Raw genomic sequence first — 21,941 nt, 5'->3', positions numbered from 1 at the left:
CTCATGCTGATAACCTGTGGTTGCTTTGTGCATCTAGTCCATTTAGTGTTCAGGAATACAGAATGTCAAGAATACAGAATAGAAATTTTAGAGGATATCGTGTTCCTTATGTCATATTTCCTGCTTTTAACCAGTAAACCTCACTCCATCCTAAAAATTTACTCCATATAAGATACAGAGTAATTTTTAGGGTTGAGTACTGTAAGGACAAAAACAGAAAAGGGGACATTACCAGTTATCCCATTTCTCTAGCTCCTTGGGATGCTTACCCACATACCAAGTCAATGACTTCCAAAAACCAATTTCTGAAACACACTACAAGGAAGAGGCAGGGGCCAAGGTTAGGTTAGACCCATATGCACCTTCAGAAAGGATAAGAAGTTTACTAGACAGGCTACCTTATACAGCAACCGTTTTGGGTTATTTTAAAGGAATGCTGTGATTCATTTGACCACTTGGGGACTACCACTGGCATCACTTATGACAAATTGCTGCAGTGATGATAGAGACCTAAAACTTTGACTCGTTTCTACCGTATCTCCAGTAAGGCTCTTTCAATTTTATATTTAAAGGACCCTGCTCTAGTCAATGGACAGTAAGTTTATAGCTATGAAAAAGATTTATAACCTACCCCTGGTTATTAGACAGTACTTGAGTTTGTTTTTTTATCTCTGTTGTCACTGGTCACCAAATGTCTATGATCTAGGACCAGTACAGTTGTGACTGAGTGTTAAGATGTTTGTCAAGGAGTATTTTTTAAGTGAAATAAAGAACACAATTTGAACTGAGTAAAACCTCATAACCAATCTCTCTAAGTTGCACACAAGTTGTGTGTTGAAAGACGAACGACAACTCAGCTTGAAGATTGCCTACAACAAAGAAGGAAAAAGTATAGTGGCCGTAAACCTTAAAGGTTAAAATCTAGTTCGTATCGAAAATTGTCCACTGCACAAAAAAGATTACACTTTCAAAAAACAGGTAATTGACAGTTTGATTTTTTCTTTATTCTATATAAATCTATGTTTACCACTTCGTTCTGCAAGTAAAATTGAATGACACGGTTCAATAATATACATGTGTATAGTTTCTTCCCGATTGTCACATATTTACGCGACTAACTAAACATTTCTACATCTACATGATACTGCTTAACAATCAATTCTGATTAGCAGGCTTGTTGTCAGGCCCAGAGAAATTGTTAATAAAAGACATTATATGCAAATTTAGGAAAATATAAGAATAAAAGATGGTTTTACATGCAGTAGGTTTAAAAGTCATTCATGCATATATATATTATCTAGGATATATTTCCACCAGCAAAGCCGAAAAGTTGTTATAACACGTGACTTATATGTACATTTTAGTGAAACAAAACAGGCTGTCATTCAGGAAGATGAATAAAGAAGCATTTGGCAAATATTTTACTGGCATATACCAGGATGGAATGATAATGTTGTCAATTGGTTTAGGGCATGATCTTGGACTATTTAAAGTTCTTTGTGAAGCTACAAAGCCCATAAGTCTTGAAGAAGTAGCAAAGACATTGGATCTGAAAGAAAGGTACAAAAAAGAATTATCAATTATGGATTTTTCTTACTTTTTTAAGTATGTTTAGCTGGTCAGTTTTACAGGAAAAAAAAACATCAAGCTGTTATGATCACTGCATCATAGTTGTCGCTGTCATCATTGCCATGGTTGTAGTTGTCATACAAAAACTTTAATGTAACCCATTATTCAAACATCAGCATCAAACTTGGAATATTTGCTTTATCAAGGCAAGGTGCAGTTTTTGGACCAGGGGCAAAATTCTGAAAGCTATATTTTTGGAGTTGGGCCCATTTTTAACTAAGAATTATCATAAAAATTGGTGATTGAAAGTCGTTCCCATTAATAGACGAGTGGTTACACTATATGCAGTGCTCTAGTTTAAGCTTTATTATTATAGTTATACTATGAGCATTAAGTTAATATTTCGAATGTGTATACTGGATAACGTAGTTCTTGTAAATCAAAAATTGTTGCTTACTATTAATTCATTGGTTTTTCTTTTTATTTATATTCATAAGTTATTGTAAAAACTTGAAAAATCTTGTCTTCTAATGCAGTGAGATACTTGGGATCACAAATTGTCTAGTTGACCTGTACCAAGTTTGTTTGAATTGTAGCCCATGGGTCAAATTTTGCCTAGCCACAGGATTCTTGGGTTTTCCTTTTATGCATATTTTAGCAATTTAAAATATTTTGTGTTCTGGAACATCAAAAGTGGGGACTTTGATATTTTGCATTAAAGATTGTAAAGTGGACGGCCTTAACCATTGACATTCTTGAGAACCAGGGACATCCAAACCAACCATTGACTTTCCACAGCAACCAGTGACTTTCATAGTAACCATTGACCAGTGATTTCCATAGCAACCACTAACTTTTCTTAGCAACCTGTGACTTTTATAGCAACCATTGAATTTTGCCATTGAATGACTTTTTATTATACATGTATGTTTTTCATTTTAAAAATGCAGGTTTGAACTTTGGTATCATTTGACCTAGATTTTGAATAAATACCTACTTTTCTTTGATAGTTATTAGTATTACTTGTTCCTTGTCATATATTGTCAAGTGAGGGCTATAAGAACCATAATGGCCCGCTAGTTTACCAATATTAATGGCATATAGAAGTAGTTAATAAATATTTTATCCTTTTTCAGATACACACAGGAATGGTTATCCACCATGGTTGCAGCTGGAATTATACTACAGGACAGAGATTCAAACCTGTACACAGTTCCTGAAGATTATAAGCAGACCATTATGTCAAATATGGGCTTTGCACCAATTTTGTTTACATTAGGGAAAAGGTCGGATAAAGTGAAAGAATGCTTCAAAAAGGATGGTCCTTATGGTAACAATAGAACTTCGGTTCTTTTTATTGATGTTTTATTAACAATTTAATATAAATTGTAGTTGTAATTATACAGGAGATTGATTGGTTATTTGAAACTACCCGCCTATATGACTGAAATACTGTTGGAAAAGGCGTAAAATGAAAACAAACAAACAAAAACTGGTATAAGTTACACCTGTAGTGCATTTAATGTATTTCTTCATTGGATTTGCAAAAAGGGTAATATGAATAATGAAATTTTTGTTATATTTGCATAGTTATATCAAAGTGTTTGTTAATTACATTGCAATTAGGACTGTTTCAGGGATAAGTTACCAGGACGAAGAAGCTACTGGCTGGTTTGACTGGTTTGATGGATACCGGTCATTGATGGTTGAAGGTGCAATAGACAAGGAAGTTTTACCATTACTAACACAGCAAGGGGTTGTTCCTAATCTTGGTATGATTTTACATGAACTATAAGATAAAATACTCTGTAAGTTATTAGTTTCATATTGGTTCACCAGGATTGGAAGTTTGTCTGTGGATTTGCACTCCATTAGTCTGTCATTCTGTCCTCAGAAACTCAAAGTCTATGATAATTCAAAGGTACATGAAATGTATGTATAAAACATGACACTGGTATCAGTGGCAATATGGAGATTATGCACAACATTTTGTTATTTACCGTTGTGATTTCGAAACACCCGATAACTAATGGACATTTACTTGTACATGTATATAGGTTATGCTGCCAGTGGAGTCTGGTATCAAGCCTGGCAGCAAACCTGTGACAATTACTCCGCCATGTATATATACAGTAATGCAGAAATGTGAAAATAAAGCACAAATTATACAAAAAGTAATGCCATATTTGTGCAAATTAATGGGGAAATGAGTAGCACGGTAAATAAACACATCAAATTGATTTTGAGAAAAATTAATATACAGTATTGTATATAGCTGCTATAAGAGATTGTTTATTATCCAGCATATTTCAAGGAAATCTTTACATTTTAAAAGCATACACGAGAATGACTTTCTCACGACCCCCTTTAAAAATATACTATAAGTTAAGAGTAACTTATAGTATATTTTTAAAGGGGGTCATTATTTACATTTTTTTTTTGGTTTTTTGACACTTTTAAGATGAACAACGTTTTTTTTATCAATCTGGTCATATTTTTTTCTTCCCAGGTCCGATACTCGTGCCTGTGGGTTAAGTTGGAATATGGGTCACCATAGGTCAAAAACTAGGTCATAAGGCCTAGATATGGAGAAACCTTGTTAACACTCTATATAGTGGTCACATTTTTAGCTCGACTATTCAATAAGAATAAGTAGAGCTATTGTAGTCACCCGAGCGTCGGCATCCGCGTCAGCGTAACCACTTATGTTAAAGTTTTTGTAATACCTGAAAAATTTCAAAGTCCAATGACATATGGCTTTGAAACTTTGCACACTTGTTCACCATCATGACCCCAATCTGTAGACAGGAGGAGGTAACTGTATCAAGCATTTTGGTAGAATTATGCCCCTTTTTGACTTAGAATGGACGTTAAAGTTTTTGTAATACGTCAAATATTTTCATTGACATATAGCTTTGAAACTTTGCACACTTGTTCACCTGCATGACCCCAACCTGTAGACAGGAGAAGGTAACTGTATCAAGCATTTAGACAGAATTATGTCCCTTTTTTGACTTAGAATTTATGTACAAGTTTGCATACCACCTCAGATATTTTCATATTCTATTGACATCTGGCTTTAAAACAAGTTGAAATATTATACTCTTCTTTGAGAGCATTATAGGACTCTCTCCAAGGCCTATAACTGTAACATGGATTTAAAGAAAAAATTTGCCCTTTTGTAAACTTAGAAAATTTTACATTATCAAGGCTCTTTTACTATCAAGCGTTGCTGTCCTACCGACAGCTCTTGTTCACTCAATTGTCATCAATGTTTGTCAGGATGCTTGTCTAGATAATTGCTCGGATGAGTTTGAACATGGGTTATCTGGATGAAAAACTAGGTCACAGGAGATAAAAATTGAAAAAATCTTGTTAACACTCTAGTGGCTATTGTATTGATACAAGTATCCTTGAAATTGGTCTGAAAGTTTGTTTTGATGATTTCTAGGTCAAGTTCGAATATCGGTTACCTTGGGTCAAAAACTAGGTCACACTGCCCAAATATGGATAAACCTTTTTAACACTCTAGAGGTCACATTTTTGTCTCAATTATCATCAAACTTGGACAGAATGCTTGTCTAAGTAATTGCTCGGATGAGTTTGATGGGTCAGGTGAGAGATCTAGGGCCATCTTGACCCTCTTGTTATGACATAGATCGGAGTTGCTCTGTGCATCTTTCACAAACACAGCGTTATGTCATAAGAATGGCTTAGTCACATTTTATCTGGCTTATTTCAGTATTGTATATCACAAGTAGTTTGACAAATGTCTCCGTTAAACCGAATATCAGAAGCAATTACATAAAAATGCGTTATTATGTTGATAATTAACAACAAAAGACAAATATTGTCTTCAAATCAACAGCTAGGTTGTCATTGTCGCAAATGATTTTAAGCCTAATAATATATTTTATGAGTTTTAAAATGTAATGTCTTATGTGCTCTTTCAATTTGATATGCTATGAAACAATTGTATCAGTCAATTTAATCACTTTTGCGTTGTTTTGGTCATAGTTTTGCACAATTCAACATTACTTTAATGTAACAGAATATTTGCGTTATATATTCATATTTCTGCATTATATTCACATTTTTACGTTGCTGGATATACATAGTGTATTCGTTTTTATACCAAAAAAGAAATAAATAGAATAAACGACTGTGAAAACTGGTAAAGTCAAACTTTGTGTTACAATCTTGCAGTAAGATCAGTTACATTAAAAATGTGTTGGGAGGGAAGGGCCTCACGTGTATATCTATTCACGACCCATTACTTCCCATTTCACATATGCATAGTAGCTAGTGTTAATCGGAAAACGGGAATCTTCATTTAAAACTTCTTGAAAGAAGAATTTAATTTACTCCAAATTTATGGAAATCCATCTTAAACAATTATATCATAAACATATCTGTGTTTTTATTCGTATAAATTTATACATTTTATAAATATAAAATGATTTCAGAATCTGGCATCAAAGTGCTTGACGTTGGTTGTGGCTCTGGTAACTTTACAAATCTTCTAGCCGAAAGATTTCCAAAATCAACATTTACTGGGTTGGATTATTCGGAAGTTGCAATAGAAAAGGCCAATAAAATTAAAGCTAAGAAGGGATTAACTAATATTACATTCACTACAGGTGATGCACACAATTTAACAGAAGACTGGACTGAAAGTTTTGACTTTGTGTTTGTTTACGATGTATTGCACGACTTACCAGATCCTCATAAAGCTTTGACACAAATTTACAAAGTGTTGAAGAAAGGTGCCCGTTTTAGTCTCATAGAGATTGGTTTCCATAGCAACCCACTCGACAATGCCGGTGATAAAAGTGCAGCTATGTACTATTCAGCTAGTTCTTTCATTTGCCTACAGTCTAGTATGTCAGCTCCTCCACATATTGGGTATGGGGCATGTTGGGGAAGGGAAAAGATTGAAAAGGCTTTAATAGATGCTCAATTTCAAATTGAAGGCTCATCGCCAATTATTGTGATGGGTACAAAGACATTTTTCCTTTGTACAAAATAGGCATGTATGGCAAACAAACTGTCTTGAATTATAAAGCATAATCATTAAAATTGGAAAGGGTTTTTTTATTATAAAATACTTTGTACAGTTATAATAATTATCAAATTGTTTTTAGCGACATGTACAATGAATAATCAAGTATGTAAACATATGAAAAATTGTTATCAGTAGTGAATTCAGGCTTAGACTTCAGAGCTGTAGCCCTCAGCTTGGTCAGAGGATAAATTTTCAAGCTGGGCTTGAGTATTTTCATGCCAGTTTAAAGCATCCTCCCCGTTTTCAGAACATTTTATTGCTGCCATCCAGTTGTTAATCTACCTGAGGGCTTTGCAAAGATTTTCATCGATCATCATTCTTGAATTACTTAAACTGACGTCACATACTAACATTTGGATACTTGGGTGGCTACTGTATTGTTTATTGTTCTACCTACTCCCCTGTTCTTTTTTAGCCACATAAGAGAAAACACAGCCAGGGAAGAGCTTACAGAATGAATGACAAAAAGAAAAAATACATTTCCTTTTTTTGTATTCGCCTCAAGTATCCAAAGTAGCACGTCAAAACGGCTTACTAGTATTTGAGATTGGTTGTTTACTATCAAATCTTTAAATGAAAATAACAGTTAAAATAATGACACATAAGTGTATTAAGTACACTAAATTTTACTGCAGTAAACTGATAATCTATTTTCTCCGCTTTAGCCCTAAAAAGAAATTATTTATTCCCCCCCCGCCAAAGGTGAAGGGATATTAGAAATGGTCTCCGTGCGTGCTTGCTTGCTTGCGTCCATTTGTCCTTGCGGACACCAGTAACATGAGATCCATGTAATTCATTCTATACAGCCTTGTACTTTTGCTTATGAACTGAAAATAGGTTGCTTATAGGGTTTTAGAGATTGAAGAAGATGAAAGAAATAACCTTATAACGTCCATCCAAATTTTGTCTGTGCCCGATTTTGTCTGAGGAAATACTCCATAGGAACATGACAGATTTTTTTCAAACTTCATACAATGACAGAGCACATTGGTAGAAAATGCAATGTGCAAGAACAATAACTCTGCCTTGCCTACATTTAGAGTTTTTATCCTTAAGTCAGATTCACTATCAGGAGCATAACTCCAAAAGAACTCGAGGGATTCACTTCAAATTTAATACACTGACATATAGCACATTGTTACTGCAGTTGTTTTAAAAACTTAATCTATTGTTGCTTGATAAGAATTGTTAAGTCTTCAATATTTTGATTTTGTTTGTTTTCAAATATTATTTTTTGAATAAACGGTGATTAAAGTTTAACTATATCTTTATTGATTCTCTGAAGCATGTTTTAATTCAGATGAGTTCAAACAGATTTATTTATAGTCATCGCGTTGTCCGCCCATTGGCCCCTCTATCCGCTCTTGTGCGGAAAATAAGTTGATAAGTATTGAAGGAGTTTAATTAAATCTTAACACAGCGATAGACACCGTAGAGAGAAAGTGTAGTGTATAAGAATAATAACTACCTGGCTTTTTTAGCTCATCAGAACGAAAGGTTCAGGGTGAGCTATTAGTATCAAAGGGGGATGCTCCGCCATCCATCAGTCCGTCGTCATGCGTCAACAATCGTCTTCTTCTCTGAAACTGCTGGACAGATTTACTTCAAATTTGGTTTGTAGCATCCTTGTGACAGTCACACTTAAATTTGCTCATGTCATTTCAATTGGCCCCTTTAAGGGGTCAACAGAGCTTAAAATAGACAAAACCTTTAAACATCTTCTACTACAGAACTAATTTATGGATGATCACCAAACTTTGTCTGTAGCATTCTTAGGTATTCTTTTATCAAGTTTATTCATAATAATTTGATTTGCCCCTTTGAGGGGTCTGTAGGGCTAAAAATAGAAATACATTTAAACATCTCCTTTTACAGAACTAATTGATGGATGATCACCAAATTTATTCTGTAGCATTCTTGGATAGTCTTTTATCAATTTGCTCATATTAATTTGATCGGCCCTTCTAGGGGCCACTTAAGCTAAAAATAGAAAAAAAACTTTGAATATCATTTTCTACTGAAATAATTGATAGATGATCACAAAAAAAAACCTTTAAACATCTTCTACTACAGAACTAATTTATGGATGATCACCAAACTTTGTCTGTGGCATTCTTGGGTAGTCTTTTATCAAGTTTGCTCATATTAATTTGATTGGCCCCTTTTAGGTGCAGCGAAAGCTAAAAATAGAAATACCTTTAAACGTCTGCTTCTACAGAACTTTTTGATGATCACCAAACTTTGTCTGTAGCATTCTTAGGTAGTCTTTTATCAAGTGTGCTCATATTAATTTAATTGGCCCCTTTTAAGGGCAGCTAAAGCTAAAAATAGAACTACATTTTAACATCTCCTTTTACAGAATTAATGGATGGATGATCACCAAACTTTGTGGCATTTTTGGGTAGTCTTTTATCAAGTTTGCCAATATTAATTTGATTGCCCCTTCTAGGGGCCACTAAAGCTAAAAATAGAAAAACCCTTGAACATCATTTCCCACTGAAATAAATGATAGATGGTCACCAAACTTTGTCTGTAGCATTCTTAGGTAGTCTTTTATCAAGTTTGCTCATATTAATTTGATTGGCACCTTTTAGGGGCTGTTATAGCTAAAAAAAGAAATACCTTTAAACATCTTCTACATAACTAAAGGATGTATGATCACCAAATTTTGTTGGTAGCATTCTTAGGTAGACTTTTATCAAGTTTGCTCATATCAATTTGATTGTGCCCTTTTAGATGCCACTAAAGCTAAAAATATAAAAACCTTTGAACATCAACTCCTACTGAAATAATTGATGGCTGATCACCAAACTTTGTCTGTAGCATTCTTACTAATCTTAGAGTTTGCTCATGTTAATTTGATTGGCCCCTTTTAAGCTAAAGCTTAAATGCTCTAGGTCATGGCATTTCTTCAAATTATTGTTTAAAGATATTCTATGCTCCAATTTACTAGTTGAAAATATTGACAATGGATAATTTCCTATACTGAAAAGCAGTTTTTTTCTTGTGAGCGACTCAGGGCCATCGTGGCCCTCTTGTTTTAAATTCCCTTGATTTGAAAATGCTTGTCCGGAGTATTACTTCTAAACTATCAATAATATCTCGTCTCATTAAAAGTATACACAGTTGTCAGAACCAGAAAGAGGAAGTGATAGAACGTATCTAAGAACCATAACTATACATTGCTTAGTTATATAATTATCTCCCTTTTTAATACTTGTAAGGAAATGTGCAATGCCAAAAGAACCGTTATTCTACCTTGCTTATTTTAATCGTCTCCCTTTATGATACTTACAAAATAGATGTCAAATTATGCTTATCTCGATGGAGTATAATTTGTAAACTATCAATGATATCTCAATGACACTTCACAAAGTTGTAGCGAGTAGTGACAAGAAGAGCAGTGGCAAAAAATCATAACTCTACATCATTTTTTATTATCTCCCTTTATAATATGTCCAGAAAATAATTGAGAAATATTAAAGTAATTTGATTTAAACTTCACACAGTAATAGAGTTTATTAAGAAGAAATGCAGTTTTCAAAAGCAATAATTCTACCTTGCTTAAAGTTTGTAATTATCATTATCTCCCTTTATGTATCAAAGATAATAATGCTTGTCTGGTTATCAATTATATCTTCTTGAAACTTCACAAAGTGGAGCATAATATTGTTATATTCAACAAATTCAATAAATTTAGTATTGAATCTAACCGAATATAATATTCTATTGATCATACATTGTATATTACGAACGATAAATTCTTAAAGGGTTATTTTTCACAATTACAACTTTCAAAAAAGGATCGATTGTCATTTTTCATTGACGCGCCTAAATACTGTAGTGTAATGCTAACATTAGCTAACATTATCCCGCTTTTATTTGAATTAAAAAGCAAATGACGACGGGGAAATGAAAATAACGATTAATATATTGCCTCTATATGGTCAGCAAAGTTGCTAACCAGTTAGAAATACAAATGTACAAGAGAAACTGCTGAACAGTGAAATGCTATGCTAACCTTAGACTATGAAGTAGATAGGGTTACTCATGATAAAATTTCATTTTTTCCTGACTTGAGTACAATTTGTCAGTCGTCAGTCAGTGCGTCCGTTCTTCAGTGAGTCCGTCGTCAACCTTTTTGAAAAGAACTTCTCCTCAGAAACTAAAGTGTCAAATTTTATGAAATTTTCTTGGGATTTTCCTAGCATGAAGCTCAACAAGAATTGTTTAAATTGTTCTGCTCCATTGGGCCAAAAGGGCTAAACATATATTAAAAACGAAATCTTTAAAAATCATTTTCTCTTTAAGTGCAAGGGCAAGAGCTTAGATGTTTTGTGTGTAACATCATCTAATGAACTTATTCAAATTATAGCCCTTGGATCAAAATTTTCCCCGCCCCAATGGGTAATGGGTTTTCCTTTTATAGTAAATACTGAAAACTGCAAGAGCAACATCTTAGATATTTACCATGAACTATTATCTAGTTGTCCTCTTCAAAAATTGTTCATAATATTATTATAGCCGCGGGGTCAAAAGTGAACCGATCCCGGGATTATAGTTATTCTAATATGTATATATAGTTAAAACTTAAAAAATATCCTTCTCTAAAATCATGAAGACCAAAGCTACTTGAAATGAAACATGGTCTAGAGGACTGTGTTCTAATTATAGCCACGGAGTTAATATTGACCCCGCCTCAGGGTCATATGGATTTTCCTTTAATGTATATCTTATTATTACAAAAATACCATTATAAAAAATACTTTTATTAAGAATATTTCAGCTGTATTTTTTTAACTATGGATTTCAATACTTCAAGGACAATTATTTTACAATTTCTTTGACCAAAAAACAACAACAACAACAGAAACTTCTTTGACTTGAACAGAAAATGGACAATGCTTACTGTACATCCATTGTTATTATAAGAACCAACTTAAAATATGTATACACAAAACATGTTCTGTAAGTTTCTGATGTGTAAAATTAGTAAAATGGCATGCGCTGTTATAATGTGCTTTATTCTTTTTACATATTTATGTTTACTGTTGTTCCAACCTTCCCACCAAGATTTCATATAAAAAAAACTGCAAGGAATTTTAGGTAGATTTGAAAAGAATTACTGAAACCAAACCTCGCAAAAGGTTGAAACAATATTTTTTGCAACGGTACTGTATATAGAAACAACTTTCTTTTCATGCTTTCTACCATACATTTACAGATTGAGAAATATTGAGTTAACAGTTATTTTTTTATAGAGAACAAATGGTCTATACAATATTACTTGGTCCTTGTCATTAAGAGTATTTATAATTAGGTGAGCGATATAAGGATCATGGCCTTCTTGTTTTGTGTTTGTATGGCTCTGCAAGTTATCTATACATACCTATAAGCACTAATGTTCTATTGAAGGTACAAAGTATTACTTGAGATAGACCGTAGGATACTTATTTATTCAATCGCGGTGACATTGCCATTTGAAAAAAGGAGGAAAAAAATCAGCACTGTACATTAAAAAAAATCATAATGAAGTAAAAGTAATATGTGGTTGTCCTTTCGCCTTAAATATGAATCTAACAACAGTTTGTCACTTCTTTGTTTATTTGTTAGTAGTATGCTAGCAGTTTTACATAATCCTTCATCGTCGGTTATCCTTCAGCAAATTAGGTCAGATAACTGTATGTAACTGCAAAAAGTGCCGTAAGATTCAATGAGACGCCAGGTGATTGGATGAAAATGTGATGTTCACAAGTATGAAAATTATTTATGAAACTTACACAGCATTGCTTACTTAAGAAAATAAACTGTTTCATAACTATCTAAAATAGTTTTTCATTTGGATATTTTTGGCATTTAAAAAAAGTATTTTTCAGTTCTGTGATCAGCAGAAAATTTAAGTAAAAGGGGGGTAATCATCTTTTGGGACATTTTTGCAAAAAATTGAAAGGTCAACCCTATATAACAAGATCATTTTAATGTGTCAGGCATGTCATTCTCCTAGAAAAATCACAACATTAGCATGAATTCTCCATTTTAAACTAGATTTATGTGTAATTTCTGATAATGTAAGGCTACGAGAAACATATTAATTCAGTAGTCTGACTATTAGAGCGATACCAATCAAGGATATACCAGGCGATCAATCGGAACACGTACTCGACTACTATTCAACTCCGAAGACTGGCGGAAAGGTCCGAAAAGCTGCAAGGCCATGTGAAGAAATCCCCAGCTAGCCAGCTAAGTCAGGTCAGTATATAGTTTAAATAAGGAGAATTTTGATGTATATCAGACATTTAATCAGCTAATTTTTTGCATATACACGTGATTAGTTTATCTTTGCATATTTTTTTTGTAACTCACGTATACAAATGTACATTTACATTGCAAGCACGCTTCGCTACTTACCTGGTATTTTCCAATTAATCTATCCAGATAGCTTACATGTTATATATAAGACTCAGAGCTTCACATACTTTTTTCATACAATAAGTTCTCAACTTCTTTATTTTTTTCAGCAATTAGTTTTTCACTATCATATTTCAAATTTTATTAGTTTTTTTTTAATCTTTAATTAGTTTTTGATAGTTTTTTTCTCGGAAGGTCATATTTACTGCTACATGTATTTTATAAAGCATCAGATGAGCACATACACCATCGGCAATGAGATGTTAAGTTTTCCGTGACTGCAATAATTTTCCTGTAATTTTAAGTCCACTACGTTTCATACTAGAAACGATGCCATTGCTATTAACTTCAGCGCGATTTCCTCATTCGATTTCTCCGTTCTTTTTACAAAATTTAGCATAAAAAAGAAATGTGCTGTCTGTTTTTGTTGTTTTTGTTTTTTCATTTTCACATTTATTTTCGAAAGGGAAGTCACTCTAGCACATGACAAAACTGTGTGTAATTTAATCTTTTAGTTAGTATGCTATTGGTGCATAAATAAAAGCATCTAAACATTCAATTAGCCAATTAGATTTCGCGCACTGTGTGACGGCAATTTGTTTATCAGATGTAACAGGAATTTAATTAAATAAAAGTGTCATGATTTTTCGGATGTGACAGCTTCACGATTTTGTTAAAAGGTATTTCTGTTTAACCTTTTTCATGATAAGCTCAAAGTTATTGATTTATACGCTGACTTACGTGTTTATACCCCGGTCACATATTCACGGAATACGCCCACGGAAGAGTCACGGATTAATTCCGGCATCGTCCGTAGCTACCCGTACTGGTCAGTAGCTCTCCAGTAGTCCTTGTATATCCGTAGCGATCCTTGACAATTTTTGAACATGCACAAAAATTTGCGACGGAAAATTCAACCGTAGCGTATCCCTGCTAGTCCGTATTAAACCGAACTGATACGTACTGGTCCGTACAAAAACCGTACTAGTCCGTACTGATTCGTAGTCCACCAACTTGTCACGGATTTCCACGGTTTGGTACGGAGAACTACGTATTTGTACGGTTACCCTACGTATAAGCTACGGTTTTAATACGGATTAATACGGCATTGTCACGGATAGCCACGATCGTAATACGTTGTACTACGGAGAGACAGGGATTAGCACGGTCTTATACGGTTTATTGCGTTGCAACACGGAAAGGCACGGAATGGCACGGTCCACCACTGTTTAGTACGGATGAATTAAGTATAATGTACTTTTTCAAGGGTATAAGTTAAAAACAGACATATTTGCGAGAACATTCAATAAATGATAATTGCAATTTACTGGCTGCAACTTTATTTTGAAATGGTTCAGAATGCGGAGGCAGTGGTTGAGCTGCTTGATGACATGCATAGTGGTCAAAATATATTAATATCGTTCTAGAATTCATAAGTAATAGAATATCATTTAATGTTACATATTTTACAAACATTGGATCGTGAAATTGGAGTAAATATGCACATAAAACGAAGTGTCTCATAAGCCTCGGACGCTGGCCCTTAAGTGATAATAAGATTAATTAACAAGCCTTTTACATATTTTAAAACATCAACATTCACGATAATTAATGTAATTGTAAAATGAACATCAAACGTTAAAATTAAAAGAGAAGCAGTATTGATCAACATTTTTCATAATCGATTACTAGTCTATATCTAATCACGTAAGAGAAGACAGACGAGATGGTGGACTAGAGATGGGATTTTACGAAAACCGCTTCATGGTTAGTATGAGGCTCTCATGTCCGAACTTGTTATTCAAGAAATTCACTTTTATCGGACCTGATGTGTCTCGGGGGTCGGACGCGATTAGGCCGAATCCTCTACGCCAAAATCATTGAAAATCGTTTCTATGTGTTCTTTTCTTGTGAGGCATTTTGAAAATGAGCATGCAAGAGGTTGTGGACGGATGAATTAGGTCCGTATAGATCAGTGGCAATTCGTTCTTCTCCGTATCAATTCGTTCTTCTCCGTATCAGACCGTACTTATTCGTACTAACCCGTGCTTATACCGTAGCAGACCGTAGTGTATCCGTAGTGCGCCCGTCCTGACTCGTGTCGCTCCGTATCAAACCGTGTCGGTCCGTAACAATCCGTGTCTCTCCGAGGGCTTTTGGTGGTAAATCCGTCGGAGTCCGTACTCATACCGTTGTGTGTCCGTACTGGAACCGTAGCGGACTACGGAATTTCACATTTCCGTAGTAATCCGTGAACGATTAGACCGTAGCTCTTCCGTGGCATTATCCGTGAATATGTGACCGGGGCATTAACGAGTTGATTAGCATTTTCGATATGACGTTGCTTTCAATTTGCCAAGAAGTAAACATATCTCAAGCAACGTCATATTTATAGAACACTAGCTGTGATAGGTTTTTAATTTTAGTCAAATTCCCACTCAAGCATAAAAAACTTCCACTAGCAAAGCATAGTTGCCAAAAAGTGTGACCTTTACACACACACAACTCACACAGACAAAATATTACGTAACATTCTTCACTTTTTTCAGTGAATAAAAACAGGCCTATATAAGAAGAATCAGGAAGATGAATAAAGAAGAATTTGGCAAATATCTTTCAAGGATGTATCAAGATGGTATGCTTATGTTGTCTGTTGGACTAGGGCATGACCTTGGATTATTTAAAGTCATTTGTGAAGCGTTAAAACCAATAAGTGTTGAAGAAGTAGCAAAGACATTAAATCTAAAAGAAAGGTTCGAAATAAAGAATACTTTTACTTATTATTTAACTTCATCGGAGTACTATGTAGAATACTTTATATAAAATTAAAAAAAAAAAAAAAAAAAAAAAAAAAAAAAAAAAAAAAAAAAAAAAAAAAAAAAAAAAAAAACAAACAAAAAACACTGATATGTTGGTATGTGCTTCCGCCTGTTTTGTGAATGATGGATTTATTTATGCATAGTGCTAGACTTTACAAGATCAGGTTGCATTTATTGTTACTTTCCATAAAGTATTAACATCTGAATCAAGGTTAGAATAGATATTAAATTCAAAACAATAACTTGATATTCAAATATGTTACATTTGTTTAATGGATTTGCATTTTTATCTTCTTTGTTTTTAATGTATTGGATTTAAGATCCCCCATACAGACGAAACATAAAACAGTAAATAGTACAATATATTATAAATACTAGTGGAACGTACGACGTATTTATCAAATCAATTAATAGTTGCATCTTTTCAGGTACACACAGGAATGGTTATCCACCATGGTTGCAGCTGGTATTATACTACAGGACAGAGATTCAAACCTGTACACAGTTCCTGAAGATTATAAGCAGACCATTATGTCAAAAATGGCTTTTGCACCAATTTTGTTTACACTTGGGAAAAGGTCCGATAAAGTGAAAGAATGCTTCAAAAAGGATGGTCCTTATGGTACATGTAACAATAGATCTGGGTTATATCTTTGATCTTTGATTTTATTTCTGAAAGTTATGTATATAGAAATATGCAAGTCCGATCTACAAATACGGGATTTATAAATGCATTGTTCAAAAACAATCTTGCTAAATCTCTTTTTTTTTGCTTTTTAAATACATGTACATGTATGTATACAAATTGAAAACAAATAATTAGAAATATATTTAAAAAGGAAATATCCATTTTACTCTTACATATATCTACGAGTGTATAACAAGGGTTAAGCTATTTGACCTACGTTTTTTTTTAATGTTTTAATTCATATTTCATAATAATGTTGTTAAGGGATATAGATTGCTTCCTAGGTTTTTAACTTTCCCTATCAAATGTCACATATTTGTTATTTTTGTTATTAAATGTAACTTGAAGATATTTGTTTCAGATGGTCGGACTTTATGACCCTCATAGAAAGTGGGACTTACGATTATTTGGTTGGTTCTTTCGTCTGTAATTTGCACGTCACTTTTCACTTGTTTGATCTAGAATTTGAAGTCATTGCCCATTGTTGGTAAATGACCAAATGACCAATATTGATGGTGAGGACATCAGGTCAAATGTTTGTTACCCTGGCCTTACTACTAAAAACATGTCCGACCAATAAATCTATAGAGCTGCTTTTGCCAACAGTTCTAAGGTTTGGACGGAGTTTATATCATCCCTTTTGTCTTTGGTATCACTTGGTCGTAGTTCAAGTTAAAAAAGGCCTTCACCACTAAAAGCTTATTTGAATCATTTATAAAGAACACTTTGGCCTATAATTCTAAACTTAGGTGCGGAAGTTTGTCTTGAAAAGTAAATGACCGCTGTTGATTTTAAGGTCTCTGTTTGAGATCACTTAAAGTTTGTTCGAGCTGTAATTACATAAAGCTTTGGCCTACAATCCTTAAGGTTGGCCAGGAGGATTGAAAATTCTTGTCTTACCAACTTTGCCTAAAATTAGACAATCCTATGCTCTTGCTCTTGAGTCTATAGATTTTATTGTCATTAGGTCAAACGCTAAGGTCACTATAACAATGTTCTTAATATCCTGAGAAGGAATAAATCTAACTTTATTAGATTTGTTCCAGATACTATGTGTCAAGTTGATTTTTTTATCATTATCTCGAAGGTCAAGGTTACAGTGACACACGTGTGAAATTCGTATCCGGTCAAGAACTTTTTCTGGTTGATTTCTTATTTTCCGTTTAGTTTTTTTCCCATTGCGTCCATCCACATTTCCATATCAGCTCTTACTTTACCACAAATTATTTGTTAACAAAGAACAATTTTAGCTCAACGTATGATTTGTTAATACAGGAACAATTTCACCTTGTGCAATGTATTTGTTAAGAAGAAACGATTTCAACTCAATGTACTTGTTCACAAATAACAGTTTCAACACTATGTATTTGTTATTAAAACACATGTTAATATTTGTGGTTGCATCTATCATGATTGAAATATGATACATGTATCAGAGTATGGATCTATCAATTAGTTCCAACATAAAATGAAATTAAATTTAACTTAACTTTTCAACTGATAGCAAGATCTGTTTTTTTCAGTATGCAGTATGAAACTTGATACAGCTGCATTGACAGTTTTTTTCGTATACAATGTTATAATGTTGGTATCAGTTTCGGCTGACGTGTATTGGATGCTCAACGAACAATATGCATATTTATATTGTATCATAGTTTGGGGACCTTTCTGTTGAAAATGGGTCAGAGTTAAATCGTATACATATACATGCACAGTGCGTAAACCGGAGTGCAAGCACAAATGTATTAGTAACTCGCACTCCAGAGCATGTCCATTAAGTGGCTCATTTTCTTTGCTGGAGTTTACTTTATGTGACGGCAGAGAAAGAGAAAGCGATAGAAATATTATATTCAGATGCTCATTCATTGGTTACTTTTTTGTGGGATTTCATATTGTGACAACAGGGAACGTGTTTTTATGTTTGCCTATGATACAAAAGAGAAAGAGCATCAAAACACTCGACAATCTAATCAATACCCGGTGGCAACGCCCCCTCATACAAATCAGATAGCCTCGTGGTTCGATGCTCTTTCTATTACTTGTACTTTTCTGTTGAAAATGTGCCCGAGTTAAATCGTATACTTACACATGCACATTACGTTAACTGGAGTGCAGTATTAGTTACCCGCACTCCAGAGCATGCCCATTAATTGGCTCATTTTTCTGGGGTTTACTTATTGTGACGACAGAGAAAGGGGTAGCAATAAAAATATCACATTCAGATGTTCGTTCATTGGTTACTTTTTTCTAAGGTTTCATATTGTGACAACAGGGAACGTGTTTTTATTTTTATACATGTATATGATACAAAAGAGAAAGAACACTAAAACACTCGGCAATCTTATTTATGCTCGTACAAATCAGATAGGCTTTCGATGCTCTTTCTATTACGTAAATAGTAGTTTTTTTTTGCCATGATAAAATGAATATAAATGGCTCCCGTGCTTGGACTGATAAATGGATTTTCACGAATCCTTATTTGTATATATTGAGAGTGACCTACTTCTAATGTATACAAAATATGCCAATGTAAGTCGATAATAGAAAAAATGATAGAAATAATGTGAAAACAGCTCTTGATGTATCTTCATTCAGCATGCAGGACCGCATCACCTAGAATTGCTACAACCTTTTGAAACAATATTATGTTGAGAAAAATGATAATCATTTGAAGGGAGATTCAGGCTATTATAATCCACTTGTGTTGTTTTGTGTAATTATAGTTTGTTTATATGTTTGCAGGTTTATGATTAGATTTTAATGTAAATTAACAATTTTTTCTCAGGAATAAGTTTCCGAGATGAGGAGGCTGCTGACTGTTTTGACTGGTTTGACGGATACAGGTCATTGGTGTGTGAAGGTGCAATAGACAAGGAAATTATACCATTGCTTACACAGCAAGGAGTTGTTCATAAACTTGGTATGACAAATATATAAATGATAGATACCTTATTTACTCATAAACTATCTGCTATTTATTATGGCATTGCGTATAAAGGCTATGTAAGCGTTTATAAATGATCAGCTATTGTAACTTCTGAAATGATGCACGAGTATTTTATTCATTTTGTTTCTGCATGTTATTAGGGAAGGCAATTATTTACAAAAATAATTATCATTGTATGCAGGTGATTAACTTAGTCAAAACATTTTTTTCTTAAAAATTATCTTTTTTTAAAGGCACATTATGATACAGTAATCCATATTATTTTAATTGTTTAAAAATGTTAAACATATGTTAAATAATGTTTTAAATAAATAATGTATTTATAGCATGTAAGACGTTTTACAACTGAAGAAAGTAGCGCTGAACAGAAAGTAACGTACCATTAAGGTAGCAAAATGCAAGCAAAGTACCGGTGGTGATTTGTCTTCCATGCAAAATACTAATTCACTATAATCATGCCAACTGCCAACAGAGCAAAACGAGCAAAAGATAGTTCATATGTGTGACAAATGTGTATTTGTTTGAAACTGTAACAAGATACCAATATTTTTGTTTAGAAATAAAAATGAGAGCTTTTCTCAGGCATAATAGGTCTTTAAGAATTGTTCTATGTTTTTACAGTGGTGTTAATAATACATTATATAAATATATGCTTTCAGAATCCGGCATCAAAGTGCTTGACGTTGGTTGTGGCTCTGGTAACTTTATAAATCTTCTAGCCGAAAGATTTCCAAAATCATCATTTACTGGGTTGGATTATTCGGAATTTGGAATAGAAAAGGCCAATAAAGTTAGAGTGGAGAAAGAATTATCTAATATATCATTCACAACAGGTGACGCACACAATCTACCAGATGAGTGGACTGAAAGTTTTGACTTTGTGTTTGTTTACGATGTCTTGCATGACTTGTCAGATCCCCATAAAGCTTTAGATCAAATTTACAAAGTATTGAAGAAAGATGGGTGTTTAAGTCTCAAAGACTTTGGTTTCCATAGCAACCCAGTCGACAATGCCGGTAACAAATGTGCAGCAATGCACTATACAGTCAGTTGTTTTATTTGTTTGCAGTCCAGTTTGTCAGCTCCTCCTCATATTGGTTATGGAACTTGTTGGGGAAGGGAAAATCTTGAAAAGGCTTTAATAGATGCCCAATTTAATATTAAAGAGAAATTATCAACTACTGTGTCGGGTTCAAAGGCCTGTTACCTTTGTACAAAATAGACCTACTTGGTAAACAATTTGTTAAATATATGTTGAATTTGTACAATAAACTTGATATAATTTCTTTGTGTGTATAAACATATGTATGTATGTATGTATACTGTGTATACTAGTTAATGGGTATATTGCACACATGTATTTTGTAATAAAATCTAAAATCTAAATGTATAGTTTTGTATTTCTTTTTATAGAATATTTATACCTATGTTACTATATATAGTAACGAAATTTGGGGTATTTCAATGCCTTTATGGTAAGATCTAGGTCATGCAATTTTGTCCGCCTTGCTACTCGACATTATTTTCTCATAATCTGCGAGTAAATGAGCGCACGTGCAAAATGACGTAATCAATTCTCATTGACTTTTAAGATGACTGCTGTCGTTGAATGAATTGAAGTCACTTGTACACAAAATTATAAGTTTTGCTGACATAATCAATCGCAATCAACAAAGCCTAACATTGAATATTTATAAACACAAGAAAAAAACCCAATAACTTAGTCAAGCCATAATGTGACCCCCAGAAATTCCTGAACTTACTTCATATTGACGGTCGATCCACTGCGAAGACATGAAGACAACATAATTTTTTAAACAATAGTAGTGGTAAAGAATTAAATATAGTTATGTATATGATATAAATTAAGATCAAGGGCAACATCTCCAGATAGATCTTGAGAAACTATTAGACTCTTTGTAACAAAGAAAGAACTAGAACCATGAACAAAACAGGAAAAAGATCAAAAATATTAAGAGCTAGATTTGTGACTTGACAAATTCAGAACCATTATTGAAAGCACATGTTCGCTAAAAGAACTGGACTTGTGTTATTCTCACAAATAGAAATAAGGAGCATTTATCAATATAAACAACAATAGAACCACATTTTCTTGACTTTATTTTGTGTTATCATATTTTCTAAGTTTAAACGGAAGGTTTTCTTGCCAGCTGGTTAAACTGAAAGACCGATATTTGTTTACATTGACAACTGAAAGGCGACGACGATGTCTTAACGCCGTGTTTCCGGTGGCTGCTGCCCGCCATTTGTCGATAACGGCCCTCGAATGAAGCCTGCAGCACTAAGGCCATTATGTACATTTTTGGGCCATTATCCTATAATGGTGAGCAGCAACCAAGAATTAACCTGTAAAAAAATTGGAAAATAACACTGTTATATAATATCAGGGCAGTAATGGTTATTACTTTTTTTAATTTTAGAATA

The 21,941-nt window shown here is 33.6% G+C and overlaps 2 protein-coding genes across 3 annotated transcripts; both read left to right on the top strand.

Moving 5' to 3' along the window:
• The first annotated feature begins 899 nt into the window (after positions 1-899).
• On the top strand, positions 900-6,835 carry LOC132715803 (S-adenosylmethionine-dependent methyltransferase Rv2258c-like). Its single transcript, XM_060698869.1, has 5 exons — positions 900-978; positions 1,365-1,560; positions 2,706-2,899; positions 3,207-3,341; positions 6,036-6,835. Exons 2-5 carry the CDS (start codon positions 1,394-1,396, stop codon positions 6,596-6,598), a joined length of 1,059 nt encoding a protein of 352 aa, XP_060554852.1. The 5' UTR covers positions 900-978; positions 1,365-1,393; the 3' UTR covers positions 6,599-6,835.
• A 5,718-nt stretch (positions 6,836-12,553) lies between these two features.
• On the top strand, positions 12,554-20,867 carry LOC132715804 (S-adenosylmethionine-dependent methyltransferase Rv2258c-like). 2 transcript variants are annotated; one of them, XM_060698871.1, is made up of 5 exons: positions 12,554-12,883; positions 15,592-15,795; positions 16,290-16,483; positions 19,335-19,469; positions 20,156-20,867. In XM_060698871.1, the coding sequence occupies exons 2-5, from the start codon at positions 15,629-15,631 to the stop codon at positions 20,716-20,718; spliced, it is 1,059 nt and encodes a 352-aa protein (XP_060554854.1). In that variant the 5' UTR covers positions 12,554-12,883; positions 15,592-15,628; the 3' UTR covers positions 20,719-20,867. The 2 variants fall into 2 exon arrangements, with proteins under 2 accessions (XP_060554854.1, XP_060554853.1); XM_060698870.1 differs by lacking the exon at positions 12,554-12,883 and adding an exon at positions 13,524-13,722.
• The last annotated feature ends 1,074 nt before the right edge of the window (positions 20,868-21,941 follow it).

Source organism: Ruditapes philippinarum, unplaced genomic scaffold (assembly GCF_026571515.1).
Source record: "Ruditapes philippinarum isolate M1 unplaced genomic scaffold, ASM2657151v2 ctg2155_1_1_1_1, whole genome shotgun sequence".
NCBI lineage: Eukaryota > Metazoa > Mollusca > Bivalvia > Venerida > Veneridae > Ruditapes > Ruditapes philippinarum.
Note: the sequence above shows the minus strand (reverse complement) of the source record. Positions and strands in the feature narration are given on the sequence as shown.

Excerpts from the sequence above, each read along its gene's own strand:
- LOC132715804 (XM_060698871.1), top strand. The coding sequence starts at position 15,629 with ATGAATAAAGAAGAATTTGGCAAATATCTTTCAAGGATGTATCAAGAT. Across the intron at positions 15,796-16,289 it reads ACATTAAATCTAAAAGAAAG|GTACACACAGGAATGGTTAT; the intron begins GTTCGAAATAAA and ends GCATCTTTTCAG. Across the intron at positions 19,470-20,155 it reads AGGAGTTGTTCATAAACTTG|AATCCGGCATCAAAGTGCTT; the intron begins GTATGACAAATA and ends ATATGCTTTCAG.
- LOC132715803 (XM_060698869.1), top strand. The coding sequence starts at position 1,394 with ATGAATAAAGAAGCATTTGGCAAATATTTTACTGGCATATACCAGGAT. Across the intron at positions 1,561-2,705 it reads ACATTGGATCTGAAAGAAAG|ATACACACAGGAATGGTTAT; the intron begins GTACAAAAAAGA and ends ATCCTTTTTCAG. Across the intron at positions 3,342-6,035 it reads AGGGGTTGTTCCTAATCTTG|AATCTGGCATCAAAGTGCTT; the intron begins GTATGATTTTAC and ends AAATGATTTCAG.